At 37.4% G+C, this 15,150-nt stretch overlaps 1 protein-coding gene across 1 annotated transcript in view; it reads left to right on the forward strand.

Annotated features, from left to right (window-relative positions):
- Diaph3 (diaphanous related formin 3) overlaps nucleotides 1–15,150 on the forward strand; it is a 435,882-nt gene that overhangs the window by 55,068 nt on the left and 365,664 nt on the right. The window contains exon 4 of the mRNA XM_051195312.1: nucleotides 10,445–10,549. Within this exon, the coding sequence (XP_051051269.1) occupies nucleotides 10,445–10,549 (105 nt within the window). The remainder of the gene's footprint in view (nucleotides 1–10,444; nucleotides 10,550–15,150) is intronic.

The raw sequence follows: 15,150 nt of genomic DNA on the forward strand, positions 1-15,150 counted from the left end.
ATTTCTGAATTTTCCAACATGTAGGCATTGCATTTTTTAAGTTTTCTGTTTCTGAGCAATCAAAATTCACAATGCCTTCCTAAAATGCATGTTATTATTCATTCCTAGGCTTACCGGTAATATAATGTACTATATTTAATATAGTAGCAATCATCGTTATAAAATAATATAGTTTTGTTTATTGACTTTGGTTCACCAGTAACTTTTCTGGACTTCTATTAGTTTTTATTGTTATAGATTATTTCATATTTTTTGTGTGTTCAATTAGAATATCCATGGATTATAACAGTTGTTTTTCTCATTCTTTGCACTGAGTAGATTTGTGTAATAAAAGGTTGTAAATGGTCTTGACTGGTGAGAATGATTTTTTTTTAATAGCTAAGACTTTATTCTGAACTTTTAAAATAGCCTGAGGTAGCTAGAAGCTGTTCTTTATTTAAAGTTTCTGTGTACCCACAACACATGTCCTGCTGTCTAAGATCTTACTGGTCTTAAATGATGAACATCCCAGGGGTCCGATGAGAACTGTCATTTCTTCTTTTTTGTTCCTCCTGTCTGCCATGGAGACAGCACTAGTGTCCCTTTATCCCATCCTAAGTTACATAGTAGAAGTCTTTCTTTGTTCTCCACCCATTTTGTATTTTACTTAAATTTCCTGCCCCTCACTCTACTGGCCTTCCTATAGAGTAGATGCTGGACTCTTTTCTTCAGTACTGAACAAATGTGTAACTATGATACATACATGTGTGGAATAGATTACTTTTCCAAATTTTATGAGTCACGTTTTATTAGATTCTAAATGCCACTATGGAACTTGGGTTCCCTCCTTTGGGTTCAGTTGTCATTAATAAAGTAGTTTAAATGAGATTGGAAGGGGGTGTAAGGACAGTTTTATTAGCATTTGAGAGAAGAACAGCAAAGTAGATTCCCAGAGGAGGGAGATAAAGAGGGCAGAGAGAATGCATACCTGTTTTAAGGTAGGGCAGAAAGAAGCAGGCGACAAAAGTTGGCAAGCACCTCCATGACGGAAAGGCAGCAAGATGGCGAGGCGTGGAAGGCTTGGAGTCCCAGGGAAAGTGGGCAGGGATTGTGGCCAGTGTATGAAATGACAAAGAGGTAAAAGGAAAAAGGAGGCTATGCTCTGAGGAACAGAGAAAAGCAGAGGAACTCTGCTTTGCCCTTATTCCTTTTCTTCAGAGCCTTCCTCTCCTGGCAGATTGCTGTTTGCTGACCTCCTTTGCCGAACCTGCCTGAGGAAGGCACAGCTTTCTTCTTCCTCCTCCCCCAGGAAGCAGTCAAGACTTATGGATGGATTGATTGTGCTTGGACTTTTTATCTCAGACGCTAACAAAATTGTCCTCAAACTTTTCTGAATCCATTTTAAAATTCTTTTATTAATGATACTAAGGACCCCCAAATGATACCGTGGTTTCTATATAACCAGAAGAGGATTGGAACTGTCATTCTGTGTGTACACGGTAATGACATTTTCGTTTTTATTCTTGCTGTTAATGAACTAAGTCACAGCTATTCCTTTAGTCAGCTTTAGCCTGTTTTGGTGGTCATTAGAACTTTTAATACAAAGGACCAGAAAGGATCTTTTTTATCCAATCTGTAATTGCCATATTTCGCCATCAGCAGTTCTATCAAATACGAGTATTCTTTACAGAATAATTTTTTTTTTTTGCATTTCACAAGCATGTTTTATTTCACAACAAAAAGTGTATTTATGATTACCAGAAAATGTGGGAGAGTTTCTTTGGGAATGCTTTGGCTTTGTCTGATCTATAAGTTGTCATCCTGTGCTTCTCAATTGGGTAGAAATCAAAAACCAAAGCAATGGTGGTTTAAGAGTGGCTTACATAAAATCTAGATATGAGGAAAAAGAGGAACAGGAAACAGTAGTGTGTGTGTGTGTGTGTGTCTATCAGGTTGATTCATGTTTTGCTTGTGCCAGAATATAATGGCTGTGTTCAGCAGTGAACTTGAGAAAGTGAACGGCTTAGGAAACTTGTTGGCACTTTATGGCACCAATAAAATGATCACAGAGAGGCATTTTGAGAGGATAACCATTATGGTAATGTTTAAATGTGTGATGTCCATTCTCCACTTAGAAGTTTGCCAGAGCATTCTCTTACATCTACAAAGACCCCCTTCTCTATATCAGTTTTGTCCTGTGGGAAAGTCAGCCTAAGGTTAAGTAACTATTTAATTGCATTATGTAGTTTATGAGGAAATGTCCAGTTTTTATGAAAGTTTCGAAGTAAGTGAATGAGTCACTTTTTAATGAATGATGGTGCTCTTACCCAAATGATTATGTAAAGGGTGTCTGTTGTGGTGGATGACTCTGAATATTCTTGGTAGTCTGGCTAGGCATTATTTCCTAATAAATTACACTTCAGAATCACCTTGGATTAAAATTCTTGCTTGTTCCACTAAAATTAGAGTTTATAAAATAAAAGTGGTACTTAATTGTTTTTCTTTATTGTTGCTTGATATTGGCATGAAGACTATTTGTGATTTAGTTTGTAATTGAGCTAGTTTACAATGTAAACCACAGTGGTTTTAACCTTCCTAATGCTGTTCCCCTTTAATCCAGTTGTTCATGTTGAGGTGATCCTCAATCATAAAATTATTTCATCATTTGGCTAATGCTATGAGTTGAATGTAAATATCTGATATGTGACCCTTAAGGGGTTGCAACCCACAGGTTGAGAATCATTGATTTATACTGTTCACACACATTTAAAATTGATAGACAAAAGAAAAAAGAAGCTTATTTATAATTTTGTGCACTGAAAACAGAGTATAGTAAAGTAGTAATAAAGTTAATTCTAAGTTGCAGATTCTTGCTAGCATTTCCATTCTATTTTATTTCATATTCCATTTCAGTGTATGCATAACTGGAGGTGTACCTGCATATGTGTGCATGTGTAATCGTGTCTGTGTGGAAGTTAGATGTCATTCTGTGGGATGCATGTATGTTATTACTTGATACAGAATCTCCATCTGGGACCTGGAATGTTACTGTTTTCAGTCCAGTTAGCCTCAGGCATCCTCCAGTTTTGGTCTTTTCTTTGCTATGGTTGCGAGCACATGACCCTATGTCTGGCATCTGACATGGGTGCTGGGGACCCATTACAGGTCATCATGCAGTGTAGCAAACACTTTATTGACTGAGTCATTTCTGCAGCTCAGATTCTTGCTAATGTTTATCTTTCACTTTTCTATTTATATATAAACCCAAGCTAAACAAACATTACTCTATTGCCAAAGATTCGTAGGTTTAGTTAGGATTGGAATAAGACCATGGAATCTTTTTTTTTTTTTTTTCAGTTTGGCATGAAACCGATTCATGGTAATGAAAATACCTCAGTGTGGAGGTAAACACTAGAAAGATCAATTGATATTGTATGGTGTGGAGAAGAAGTGCAAATGTGCTTAAGAATAGAGTCATACATTTTGAAGGTATTTGGTAAAATTATGCTCTTAGAATGCTGAGTTTCACAGTTGCAAGACAGATAATTAGGGTGTCATGAGCACCCCCTCTTAAGGTGTTTAGCCAATTTGTGGCAGTAGTGATATAATACTAATAAATAATTTGTAAGAAAGAGTGATTATTTTAGCTTCAACCTCTGAAACAATACACAAACACTATTGAAATCCAGTGATATCCATTGACTGAAGAATTAGTGTTTGGTTTTGCTGTTTCTGTGTTCATTTTTTAATCCTCCGCTGTTCTCATTGATTCCTACAAATGTATCGATCAATGATGATAATGTCTTTCCAGTATCCTTTTTGTGACTGTTGCCATGCTTCTGCCTTGCAAGTGCTTCTTCTGGCAGAAGTCCCTCACACCTGACCATCTTCAACTAGCTTCTTGTATGTATTTGCCCAGTGCTTAAATAGTCAATCACTTTAAATTTAATCTGACACTCCATGGTGTTAACTATCCCACTCAACTTGATGTATGTAAATTTAATGAGTATGCTGTCTTGTAAAATCTACATTCATGAATGAAAATATTGAGTCTAACATTTGTAATTCAGTTGAAAAAATGCCCACTCTCTGTTTGCTACTCTCTATTCAATTGCTCTTTACAGTCTAAATATGCTCATATATTAAGTTTACGTCTTTGTTTCTCAGTTTTGTTGAAGATAGTGTCGAAATATTTACTTTGTGCCAATATTTTACCAGCATGTGATGGAGTTAGTGTGTCTAAAAAACAGCAAAAATGGTGAAGCTTTGGCATATAGGACCCTCTGGTCTTATCCAAGTGATAGAGAAATTCTTTTGGAGTGTCTCAGCTGCTACTGGCTTGATTTGGTTTCCAGGCTGGGCCTGCCCCTATCCATTCAGTACCTTTGTCAAATGTACAAGGCATAGTTTTGCACCAGGCAAAGCAGAAACTTAGTGACTTTTGGGTGGAGTCTCAGTCTCATTCAGCCTGCACAGGTGCTGTTGGACAGTGAGTGCTTAGTCACACACTGATCTTGATTGAATGTCACTGAGGTTCTGGGTGTCTGGAGGTTCTGCTCCTTTGCAGGCATGATGAGTTTCAGCCTGTCGCCTTTTTAGCATGACTTGAAGAGCTGACTTTGCTGTTGAAGTTATTTCCCTGTTGTCTGGAGGCACTCAAGATTCTTTAGGAGTAGCAGTTGCCAACACTCTAGGCTAGGCTTGCAAATATATTGACTCCTGTGCCGTGTTCTAGAATTTTACCCTCATCTTATGATTGTTGTAAAGTAGGATTGGCAAATTCTGTACAAGAAGTTTTATTTGTGCATCTAAAAAGTGTTCAATGATGACTATCCATTATGCAGCAAACTATATTACAAAAGGAAGTCACATGGAGTAAAGCAACAGTGTTAAAAATATGTACCTAAGAGATTGTTCAAAGGAGAGACAAGTAGGAATTCATATCCCCTACTGACCCCTGCAATGTTTCCCCTGCTCCAAAGGAACCCTCCCAAATCAATCAAAAACAAAGCAAAACTTACACAAGAAAACCACTTTGCTCCTCATCTTTCCAACACTTCTTTATTCATCCTAATGGCATTGGGTGCTTTGGTGTCTCACACAGTATATCCTTTTGTTCAATCAGCCCCACCCACAAAATGTTTATTACATTGAATCATTGGTTTGATTCAAGTGCTGTGGCACGCCATCATTACTGGACCCTCACCAAAGCTCCTTTTCAATATCCTGCTGTTGCCCAGAGTCGTGGAGATCCTGAGAAATAGTTCCTTCGTGAACTCAGGCAGGTCATACATGTGGTAGATGTTAGGGTGGGCCAATTGAAAGCCCAGGATGTAGGTCTGGGCCACTGTAGCCTCTCCCCTCAGTCAAGGTGTGGAGCCTGCTCTCCTAGATCTTTGCCATAGGGTCTGGCTCTCCCATGCATGTGGTGTGGTGTGGGGCCATCAACAAGTGGGAATTCTAATGAACGTAGAGGTTGTTGATGGGAGAGCTGGTCTGTATGAACACAGAAAGTACTGGAGTGTGGAGATTTCACTGAGATAAAGAAAAAGGTTTGCAAGCAAGTAGAGTTGGAAGATGGAAGATGGAGGTCAGAGGCAGGAGTGTGGAGCTAGTATTTAAGTGGGGGCAGCTTTTAGATGGTGAAAAGGACCAGCTGTGACCTTGAGGATGGGGGCTGAGGAAAGTGAAGCTTGCTGGTGGCAAGAAAGCCAGTGACATTCAGGGCCTTGGTGCGTGATGGCAAAGCATGTGCTATCGGGTGTCTGCTTGGGTTATGGCAGCATAAGGGTGGGTCATAGAGAGAGTACCAAACCTCAGGTAATGAACTTTATGTAGACACCAATATGTATGTATGTATGTATGTATGTATGTATGTATGTGTGTGTATGTATGTGTGTATGTATGTGTGTATGTATGTGTGTATGTATGTATGTATGTGTGTGTATGTATGTGTGTATGTATGTGTGTATGTATGTGTGTATGTATGTATGTATGTATGTGTGTATGTGTGTATGTATGTATGTATGTGTGTGTGTATGTATGTACACACATATGTATGTACATACATACAAGCATGGCAGACTAGATGGATGAGAGTTCAGGTCCACGTTGCAGGGTCATAGTCAACAGGAAGAATTCTCCCTGAACTTTATCGACAGAGAGATATTCTCAAAAATAAAATGGTGCTTATAAATCCTTAATATGGGGCCTGACTCAGCCATTTCTTTCTTCAGATCAAAGTAGTTTGAGGAGTCTTTTGTGGAAAGGTTGCTTGGAGAAGAGGCCACATACACAGCTCACAGAACAGGCTGCAAGTCAGAAGAAGTAGCAACTGGTCGAAACCTTGGGCTTTGTGTTTGGGGAAAGGCTAAGGGTACTTGGGCCCTGAGTTTTGCATGGAGTTTGGGTACCTGTGTTTGAAGTTTTCACAGGAGCCTTCCGTTTGTCTTTGTTTCTTCTTTCCACCCAGCCAGCTCATGTGCTGATTTGGTAATTATAGAGGATTTCAGTGTTCTTTTTTTCTTTTTAAATGGCTGTTTTACATTACCCCCATGTTTTTGCCAAATTGTTCATTAAAATATGTTATTAAAGTACTTTACTTGTGCCTTTCAAACATCTTGTTATTTTCAACTTAAAACTTAGAGGAGATTTACATAAATAGTAGAGAGTTCTTATGTGTCCTTCACTCAGCATTTCCTTGTGTCCATATCTATAATATTTGGACAGTTATTGAATATCTACAGTTATTGAGTGAATTCACAGAATTAATGCTGCTAACTATGCTATAGACTGTATTTCCTGCCACCCCTCTTTCATGTCCAGGATCCAGTCACAGTTTGCATTTTGTCCCCTTGTCTGTTCCATTCAGTGTCAGGTCCTTATCTTTATGACTGACACTTTTGAAGAATCCTCCTTATTTTCTAAAGTGCTCTCAATTTGAGTTTGTCTGATTTTTCTTTTCCCCTATGTCCTTCCCTGAAATTAGATTGAAAATGCTTTGGGAAGACTCTCATAGAGTTGATATATCCTTCCCAGTATATCATTATCAGGGAATATGTCACGTTGACGTCTCTGGTGGTATTAGCCTGGGCTGTTTTGGAAGGTGGAGTCTTCAGGTTTTGTTTTCTGTAAAGTTACTATTTTTTCTTTTATTAACAGGAGCTTTGCACAATTGTAGCAAATTACTTATCAGCCTTGTAATTATGTCTTCTGTGCAGTTTCTATTCAGTACTTTTAGTTTTAATACATATTTGATGAAATAATGCATTGATGTTAGCTGCCATATTGGGGCTGTAAGAGATCTATAGTTATGCTACCATTTTCTGCCTTTATTTACAATGCAGGAGGTATCACATATTAAATTTGGAAGGAAGAATTGGTTAATCCATAATGATTTATATTGCTCATTTAGGCAATCTATATGAGTTCTTTTTAATTTTTAGTTATATTAGAAGTCTCATTTTAATGAAAGAAATTAGTTTTAGATGTCACTGTGGTTTTGGTTGGTGCTCCATCCACCACATCTGTGTTTCTCTAGGGTGGCAAATGTGTACCTGAGGTGATGAGGATCCTCTAGGTGATTTTTTTATTATGTTCTTCAGGTATCATCCCCCCACCCCCAAGTCCTATCTCCCAGTCCTGGCCAACCTGAGGGTGTTGAGGTTGGCTTCTCCAGGTGGTCCAGACTGTGTTGCAAATTTACATTCAAGAGGCATTGCACTGTTGATATTGTTCTGTTTTCCCCTCTTCCCTTATCCTGAGATTGTCTGAATCATCTGCCACATTTGGTCAGCTGCTACTCACTCACTGTCTTTATGGAAGCTCAGCTAAGAAGATGGAGACTTGATTCTTTTAAGAGAATATGATCTAAGAAATACGAAAATTGATGTCTTGTTCATTCTATCTTTCCTTATCTGCCCTTGCTCATTTTCTAGATAGTCATCTGAGAGGCCTAATCTCTCTGAAATTTTAACACAAAACGTAGATGTGCATTTTCTAGGACAAAATTTTCTATGTATTTTTCGGGGACATCATTACTTCTCAGTGCTGGGTGTTGTTGCTTCAGGAGTTTTCCTTGTTAACACTTTTCTATGGATAGAAAATCTATTTTAAAAGTCCTGCATTATGTACTTCCATATGATTATTTTTTTTTCTCCATCTCTCCTTGTTTTTCTTTGCAATGCACTTTCCCCCTGAAATGTATAGAGAATAATAACTTGTTGGGTGTAGTCATATGCCTAAGGGTGCTGTATCAGGCTTTGCTGTGTGTTGGGAAGTTAAGTAAGTACAATTTTCTTCCTCTGTTCCCTTCTCCCTTTGAACAGAACAGGGTATTGGGATTCTGTCATCTCAAATTTCTCAGGAAGATGACTGCCATACTTAAGAAAGTTGGCATAAACCGGAGGAAAGCAGTGAGACTGCCCTAACACAAGTGTAATTCTGCATAAGGCAAGGGTCTCCAGATCACTGAACTAGAGGGGATACTAATAGCTAGACTGGCATATGTGAGGGTCATTATTATGGGAATTGTCTTACCGAATCATGGCACCTCATTCCCAGCACAGACCTTCTGGACGTAGAGAATGAGAGAGGTTAGTGGTTCCCAGTGCAAGGCCCAGTACTGAGAACCTGGAGTGTAGAACTAGAGTAGACATGGACCCAATTTCCAGACTTACTAGGTTGCAGACCCAAGATCAGGAAAAAAGGGTACTCGCTTGATAGAGGGTGTTCACCTTTCTTTTGCCTTTTGATGTTCTGGGCTTTCAAATGATTGGGTAGTTCTTGCCTCCAGGTTTGCATAGCAAGCTCTATTAGAAACTTAGCTATGTTTAAAGGGACATCTCTTTACATCAACCTCCTTTTTTTGTTCTATAGGATTAATTGAGGAATGTTTCTTATGATTTGTCTTTTTGACTGGTCACTGCCACAATCAAGTGTCTCCAGGAATTTCAAAAATTTAAGAATTTTTCAATATATACACATAAAAAATGATGCATGTGTGTAAATGAATGCATGTGTGGGGAGTAGTGGAGAGTTAGTTTTCTCCGCCATGCTAGTTTCTGAGCTCAGATTGTCAGGCTTGGAAGCAAGACTCTGAACCATCTTGCTGTCCCCTCAAAATTATAGGTGAGGTTAAAGGCTATTGAGAAACACTAGCTTAGAGGAGGTGGGCTGGGGAATGAAGCAAATAAATTGTTCTATTCTTAGGCTCTTTTTTTAAAGTAGACCAAGAAGGGATGTTACTAATTAACTTTCTTTTGTCATTCTGTCAAACTGGAAGCTCTAAGATCTCAAAATTGATCACCTCTCTCCCTGTTTCCCATTTCCCTTTCTCTAGGGTCTTTCTGTATGGTCTTTCTATATATCTGACCTTGAACTGATGATCTTCCTGCCTCAACCTCCCTGGTGCTCAGATACCTATCCTGTGTAACTATTTCTATTAAGATGAAATGAAAAAAATTGTTATAGCAAAGCTATTTGATTATTTGGTATCAAATAAATGAATGATCTTCATTGAAGAATGAATGTATCATTCTTGAGAGGAATTTCGCTTGCTGAGTTGCATAGGTGATTTGAAGTCCTGATTTTTATGTATTCATTTGTAGTAGATCTAGAATGTATATACATACAGCTGTTTTGTACATCATCTTATGTGTGGAAATTATTGATGCTGTTCTCCCTCACCAGTCCTTTTGTCTTTCCTCAGCCTCCCATCGTTTACCACAACAGCCTCTTTAAGAAATTTATGGAATTCATATGCTTATGTGGTTATTTGGATTTGTAGTCATAATTAATCTTGCAGCAAAATGTAGGATGCTTAGAACCTTTAAGAAATTTTAGACTTTTATCTTGTTCCAATTCACAAACTCTTGTATTCATTCAGAAAGTCAACTTTTGTGTTATTTAGACCATCTGGTAAATTAACTACTTAATATTTTTGATAGGGATAGACAGAAAGGATGAAAACTTAGAATGTTATGCCATTTTCTTGCATTGTTATTAGGGATCTGGTATTATGCATATGCTTGTAGCTATCCTGGAAGGTGGTGGTTTATTTACTTTTTATTTTTATAGTATGTAGATTATCCCTTTAAAACAGTACAAAATCGCTTCAGGTGCAGCTGTTGTAAAATAAATAAATATATTGAAATTTTGAATCCTAATGACCTTATGAAAGGCAGAAATCTGCAACTGTCTAATTATCTATAGTGATGTGAATATAATTTTAATAGCCTGCTGTGAATTTAAAGCTTTTCTGGTAAGCGTTTTACCTGTTAAATGATCTAGAATGCTTTCTGTCTACCCAGCTCTCCTTCCTTCAGGCAGAACCATGTGTAGATCATTGCAAAACAATTAATGCTGCTTTAGTCACAAATTATTGATTTTTCTGTTTCATAGAGTGTATGTCGAACTGCTGCTCTACTTAGATTCTAAAATCAGGCATTTTAATTGTGTTTTCCAGGAAGATATGAATTTAAATGAAGATAAAAAGGCACCATTGCGGGAAAAGGACTTCAGTACCAAAAAAGAAATGGTGATGCAGTACATTAATACTGCTTCTAAGACAGTAAGTAAAGCTGTCAGGTTGAAAAATAATGCTGCAACATGCAGTGTGGAAAACAATGCATTTGTCTAATGAAGTGCTTAGGCTTGTGCAAAACTGCAATCAGAAGGCTTTTGAATGCATAATTAGAAACAAGTATTATAATAAATTAGCTTACGATAGTTCCCATATTATTCTCTTAACTTTTTTTTGGGGGTGGGGTGTGTTTTGGGTTTTGGGCAGCCTCACATGCTAAGAAACACAGTGATGTGTTCTGAGACCCTGTCTCATTAGTGAATTAAAATGGTCAGTGATTTCCAGTGTCACTTATAAATGAAGATTGTATTTTTACTAAAGATCTCTTTGAGATAGTTTCCTCTACCTATCTAAGTTAGGTTTGACAATAATCCTTTCCATAGTGTGCATTTTCCTATGGGTAAGATCATCTTGTAGCACATTACAAATGTCACTATTGTTAAGAATTATACCTCCCCATAGTGACCAATTTTCCCAGGGAAAGATGAAATGGAGCAGAAATAATGACTAAGTGTAAGAAACTGATTGTCACACAGAATCTCTTGTATTTACTTTATTGAGAAACAAAAGAGCTTGATAGAAGTTGTGAAAAATGGGGATTGGATGAAAAATATAAAATGGTAGTGCTTTGTTTTAACTGTAATAAAACATTGGCAATGACCAACTAGGGGCAGAAAGAGTTTATTTCAGTTTCCAAGTTCTAAGGCAGGGACCTGGAGGTAGGTCCTGAAACAGAGACCATAGAGGTTGCTGCTTACTGGCTTACTCTCCATGGATTGATCTGCCTGCTTTCTTATTTAGCCCAAACCCAAGTGCCCAAGTATGATATTGCCCACAGTGGACTGGGCCTGCCATCTATTAACAATAATGAAAATACTGTAAAGATAATCACACAGGTCAATCTGATAGAGACACTTCCTCAAGCAAAGGTCCCTCTTTCCCAAGTGTGTTAAGCTGACAACTGACATGAACTATGACAGGAGGGCAACAGAGAGTTTGTAATTTGATTACAAAGAAGTTCCTTATCACACTGGTTTTTACTGGATACTTTTAACCAAAGGCCAGACTGTAAGAACATAAGTTATTTATACCTCATCTCTGTCTATCTGGTAGATATCCTGTAACTCAGCTATTTCTTTTGGAAGAAAGACTGAAATGATGTTTAATTTTTAAACATATCTCATGTTTTAGCAGCCTCATCCTCAGTTGTAGAAATCAAAAATCACAATGAATAGTATGCCTTTTCTAGTCTGGTATAGATAAGGTCTATATTCTGATGGTGTGATTCTGATATCAGTGGCTTTTGCCCCTTAAAGATATGTAGTTGTCATTTAGCAGAGAGGTAGAGAGAGAGAGAGAGAGAGAGAGAGAGAGAGAGAGAGAGAGAGAGAGAGAGAGAGAGAGAGAGAGAGAGAGTTTTGTCTTTTGGGATTGGCATCTTAATTTACTTGTTTGATTTTTCAACTATTTTTTCTACCTGTAAAATATCAACTTCTGTGTTATACAGGCATTCTATTACCGTTCAGTTGTCTGTTCCGTTTTGAAAACATTTGCACAGGTGACTACATCTGTGGTATTAGCAGTTTAGCTTTCCTTATTTGCTTATTCTTGTGATTGAAATCATTATAGCACACTATACTGTTATATCAAATTCATCATAATAAATATAGAGAAAAGGATCATATAACACATTTTTAAAAAAGACATTTATTTGATAGTGCCTTTTTTGTATTTGTTAACCAAGATTCTAGAAATAGAGATGGCTACCAAAGTACACTTGTCATTGTGTGCTAAGGAACCACTTGGCCCACATATAACTTAAATACAACACATAGGTAAAACTTGTGAAATACAATGTACAAAATCCAAAGCAGGGTAGGTGAATTGTGTCAGGTGGGGTAGCTAGGGAAGACAACTGTTAAGAACATTTAAACATAACAGGCCTAAATTTATTAGATATAATCTTATAGCATAAGTAGTACAAGTTACAGTGGGCTTAGAAAACCCTGTGTATAAATGCATTTTAATTCTGGAATTAGAGAAAATAAAGACTTACAAGACAAGATCAACTCCACTTGAACATTGTAAAGGTAAGTCTATTTGAGTTATGCTTTCATTCACTGACTTGCAACTTTAGTCCTTAATCATTTTGAACTTAGGGGAATTTATGTAAAAGAATGAGGTAATTAAATGATCAGGACTGTAAAAGATTAGTTATCTAGAGTGAGTGAAGCATTAACTCACTTAATTAGTGCATAGAATATCGTGGCTTTTCCTAGGCGCATCCTGAATAATTTGATCGGTGATTAACATTAGGCAAAGTTCAAGCTGACCAGCCACTCACTTCTTCTCTGCCAGTAGAAGCACAATTTGTTAGTGTTGCATTTTTTGTCCTACATTTTATATATGTTAATGATTGTGGAAATGTTACTGAAAGGCAGAATCCCTATAGGACTCAGATTTTATAGGTTGTGAACCATAGCCGTCTGTTTAGCATCACCACAGGTCTCTTTACAGAGATCAAGACATTTGCTGCAGGCATATGTTTATTAAGATTTTTCTAGTATAAATTTGCTTTGAATTTTTTTTTTGTGAGTAAACTTAAGTATTTTTTGAAACTCATATTTATCTGCAATTGATTTAAAGATGCTGTGGGAAGTGAGCAAAATGGCTCAGTGGGTAAAAATGCATTTGCTGCCAAGCCTGAGAACTTGAGTCCCAGTGGTCCTTTGATATTCACAGATGCAATGTATCATACCCTTGAACCCTAACTCACCCCTATCCATTCACAAATAAGTAATAATACAAAAATTTTAAAAAAGAAAAATCATGCTTTCAAATAGTAACCCTAGGAAGTCTAACAAAATTACTTTTTAAAATAGAAGAAAAAATATCATTAAACTTATTTACAACACCACATTTACGTTTAGGTTGCTAAATAGTTATACTGAATTTTTGCAATCAAGAATTATTAAAATTTTACTAGCCAGGTCATATTTAGGAACCGACAGTGGCAAACTAACTTTTTTTTTTTTTTTTTTTTAAAACTTCATAGCATGTGGACATGTGGTTCAAGTTGTCCATTATAATCTGGTGGGCAGGTTTGATAGGTTTCTGGGAAATATTTTTCCCCTTGACTTAAAGATCCTACGTTAGGGATTATCTTTCTGGGAGTGGTCATGGTTACAGGACACTTTAGGATGAATAGATGATAGATTTCTGGAGCAATGGGTATGGCCCAGTATAAATGAGTTTATGAAAAAATACACATTCCTAATAAGGTGCTTTGGGTTTTCTGTGCTTCTCTAAATGCTCCGATGGGCCAGCCACATGCACTGCCTGACAGGTTATCTTTAATTCTGTTCTATTCTTGAAATTACCATTTCCATTCAAAAGAACATGGTAAAATCACCCTACCCAGTGTATGATCTCAGACTGTAACTGACACTGGTACTGCAAGGCCCTGTGAGCTGTTGTTGGTACTGGTATTTAGCATGGGGGAAAGGTGTTTTAGAAAATACAGACATGACTTCTGTTTGGTTACATTGCTGGAGGCTTAGACTTTAAAAGTAGATGTAACGAGACAGGCAAATCCCAATAGTGCATTGTCTGAAAAATTGAAAGTCTGGGAGAAAACACAGGAATTTTCTTTAAGTCTAAGGATTTTCTTCAAGAATATTAGTAAGTAAAGCACAACGTGTCACGTAAATGATAAATGCACAAGTATAGTTCTTCAAGAACTTTTATCTTCCCTTAGGATGTTTGAAGCATGTTTCAGACACTGTCAGTGGTTCTGGCATTTAGTGTCCTGGGCCTTAAGTGGATTAATGGAGACATATGCTGAGTCTCTGCCTCCACCTGGCCTTTTCTCCTCTTCTCTATTTGGATTGTGCTTATCACCTTAGGTCTGTGATTCCACTGTTTATGTTAGGACTCATTCTGTTGTGGGTGGTTGAGTTTATCATCAGGTTACACTTTCTCTGTGGCTTGATAATAAAAGTCTATGACAGAGGCCATGGAGACCATAGATGAACTTATAAACAATTAAAGAACTTTAGTTTAGAATATGAATTAGACCAGTAAGATTCCTCTTCCTCCATAGTTAAAAAATAAGACATACATTACACCCTTTTAATCTTTCAAGAAGAGAAGAATCTTCCTCTGTTGTTCCATTCATAATGTTTGTTGTAGTAATTTGTGGCCATAGAACAGGGAAGCAGTGAGTGACCCTTCATACAGTTCCTAATATTTTGATAACCCCTAGCCATAAAGTTATTTCCTTGCTACTTCATAACTGTAATTTTGCTATTGCTGTGAATCGTAATCTAAACATCTCGGTTTTCCTATGGTATTAGGTGATGCTGTGAAAGGGTTGTTTGAGCCCTAAAGGTTGTGATGCACAGATTTTTAGAACTGCTGGCTTACAGGCTCCAAGCTATATCCCCTCCACAGTGGAAGCAGACCCATGAGAAGTCTTGAGTAGCTGACTAGCAAGGCTGAGTTCTCAAGCTGGTTCTTTGTGAGGAGGAGTGGGGTGGGTGTTTGTGAGTCTCCTGGAAGTTGGCTAGCTCTCTCCAACTTTGGTTTGC

This window comes from Phodopus roborovskii, unplaced genomic scaffold, assembly GCF_943737965.1.
Source record: "Phodopus roborovskii unplaced genomic scaffold, PHOROB, whole genome shotgun sequence".
NCBI classification, from domain to species: domain Eukaryota; kingdom Metazoa; phylum Chordata; class Mammalia; order Rodentia; family Cricetidae; genus Phodopus; species Phodopus roborovskii.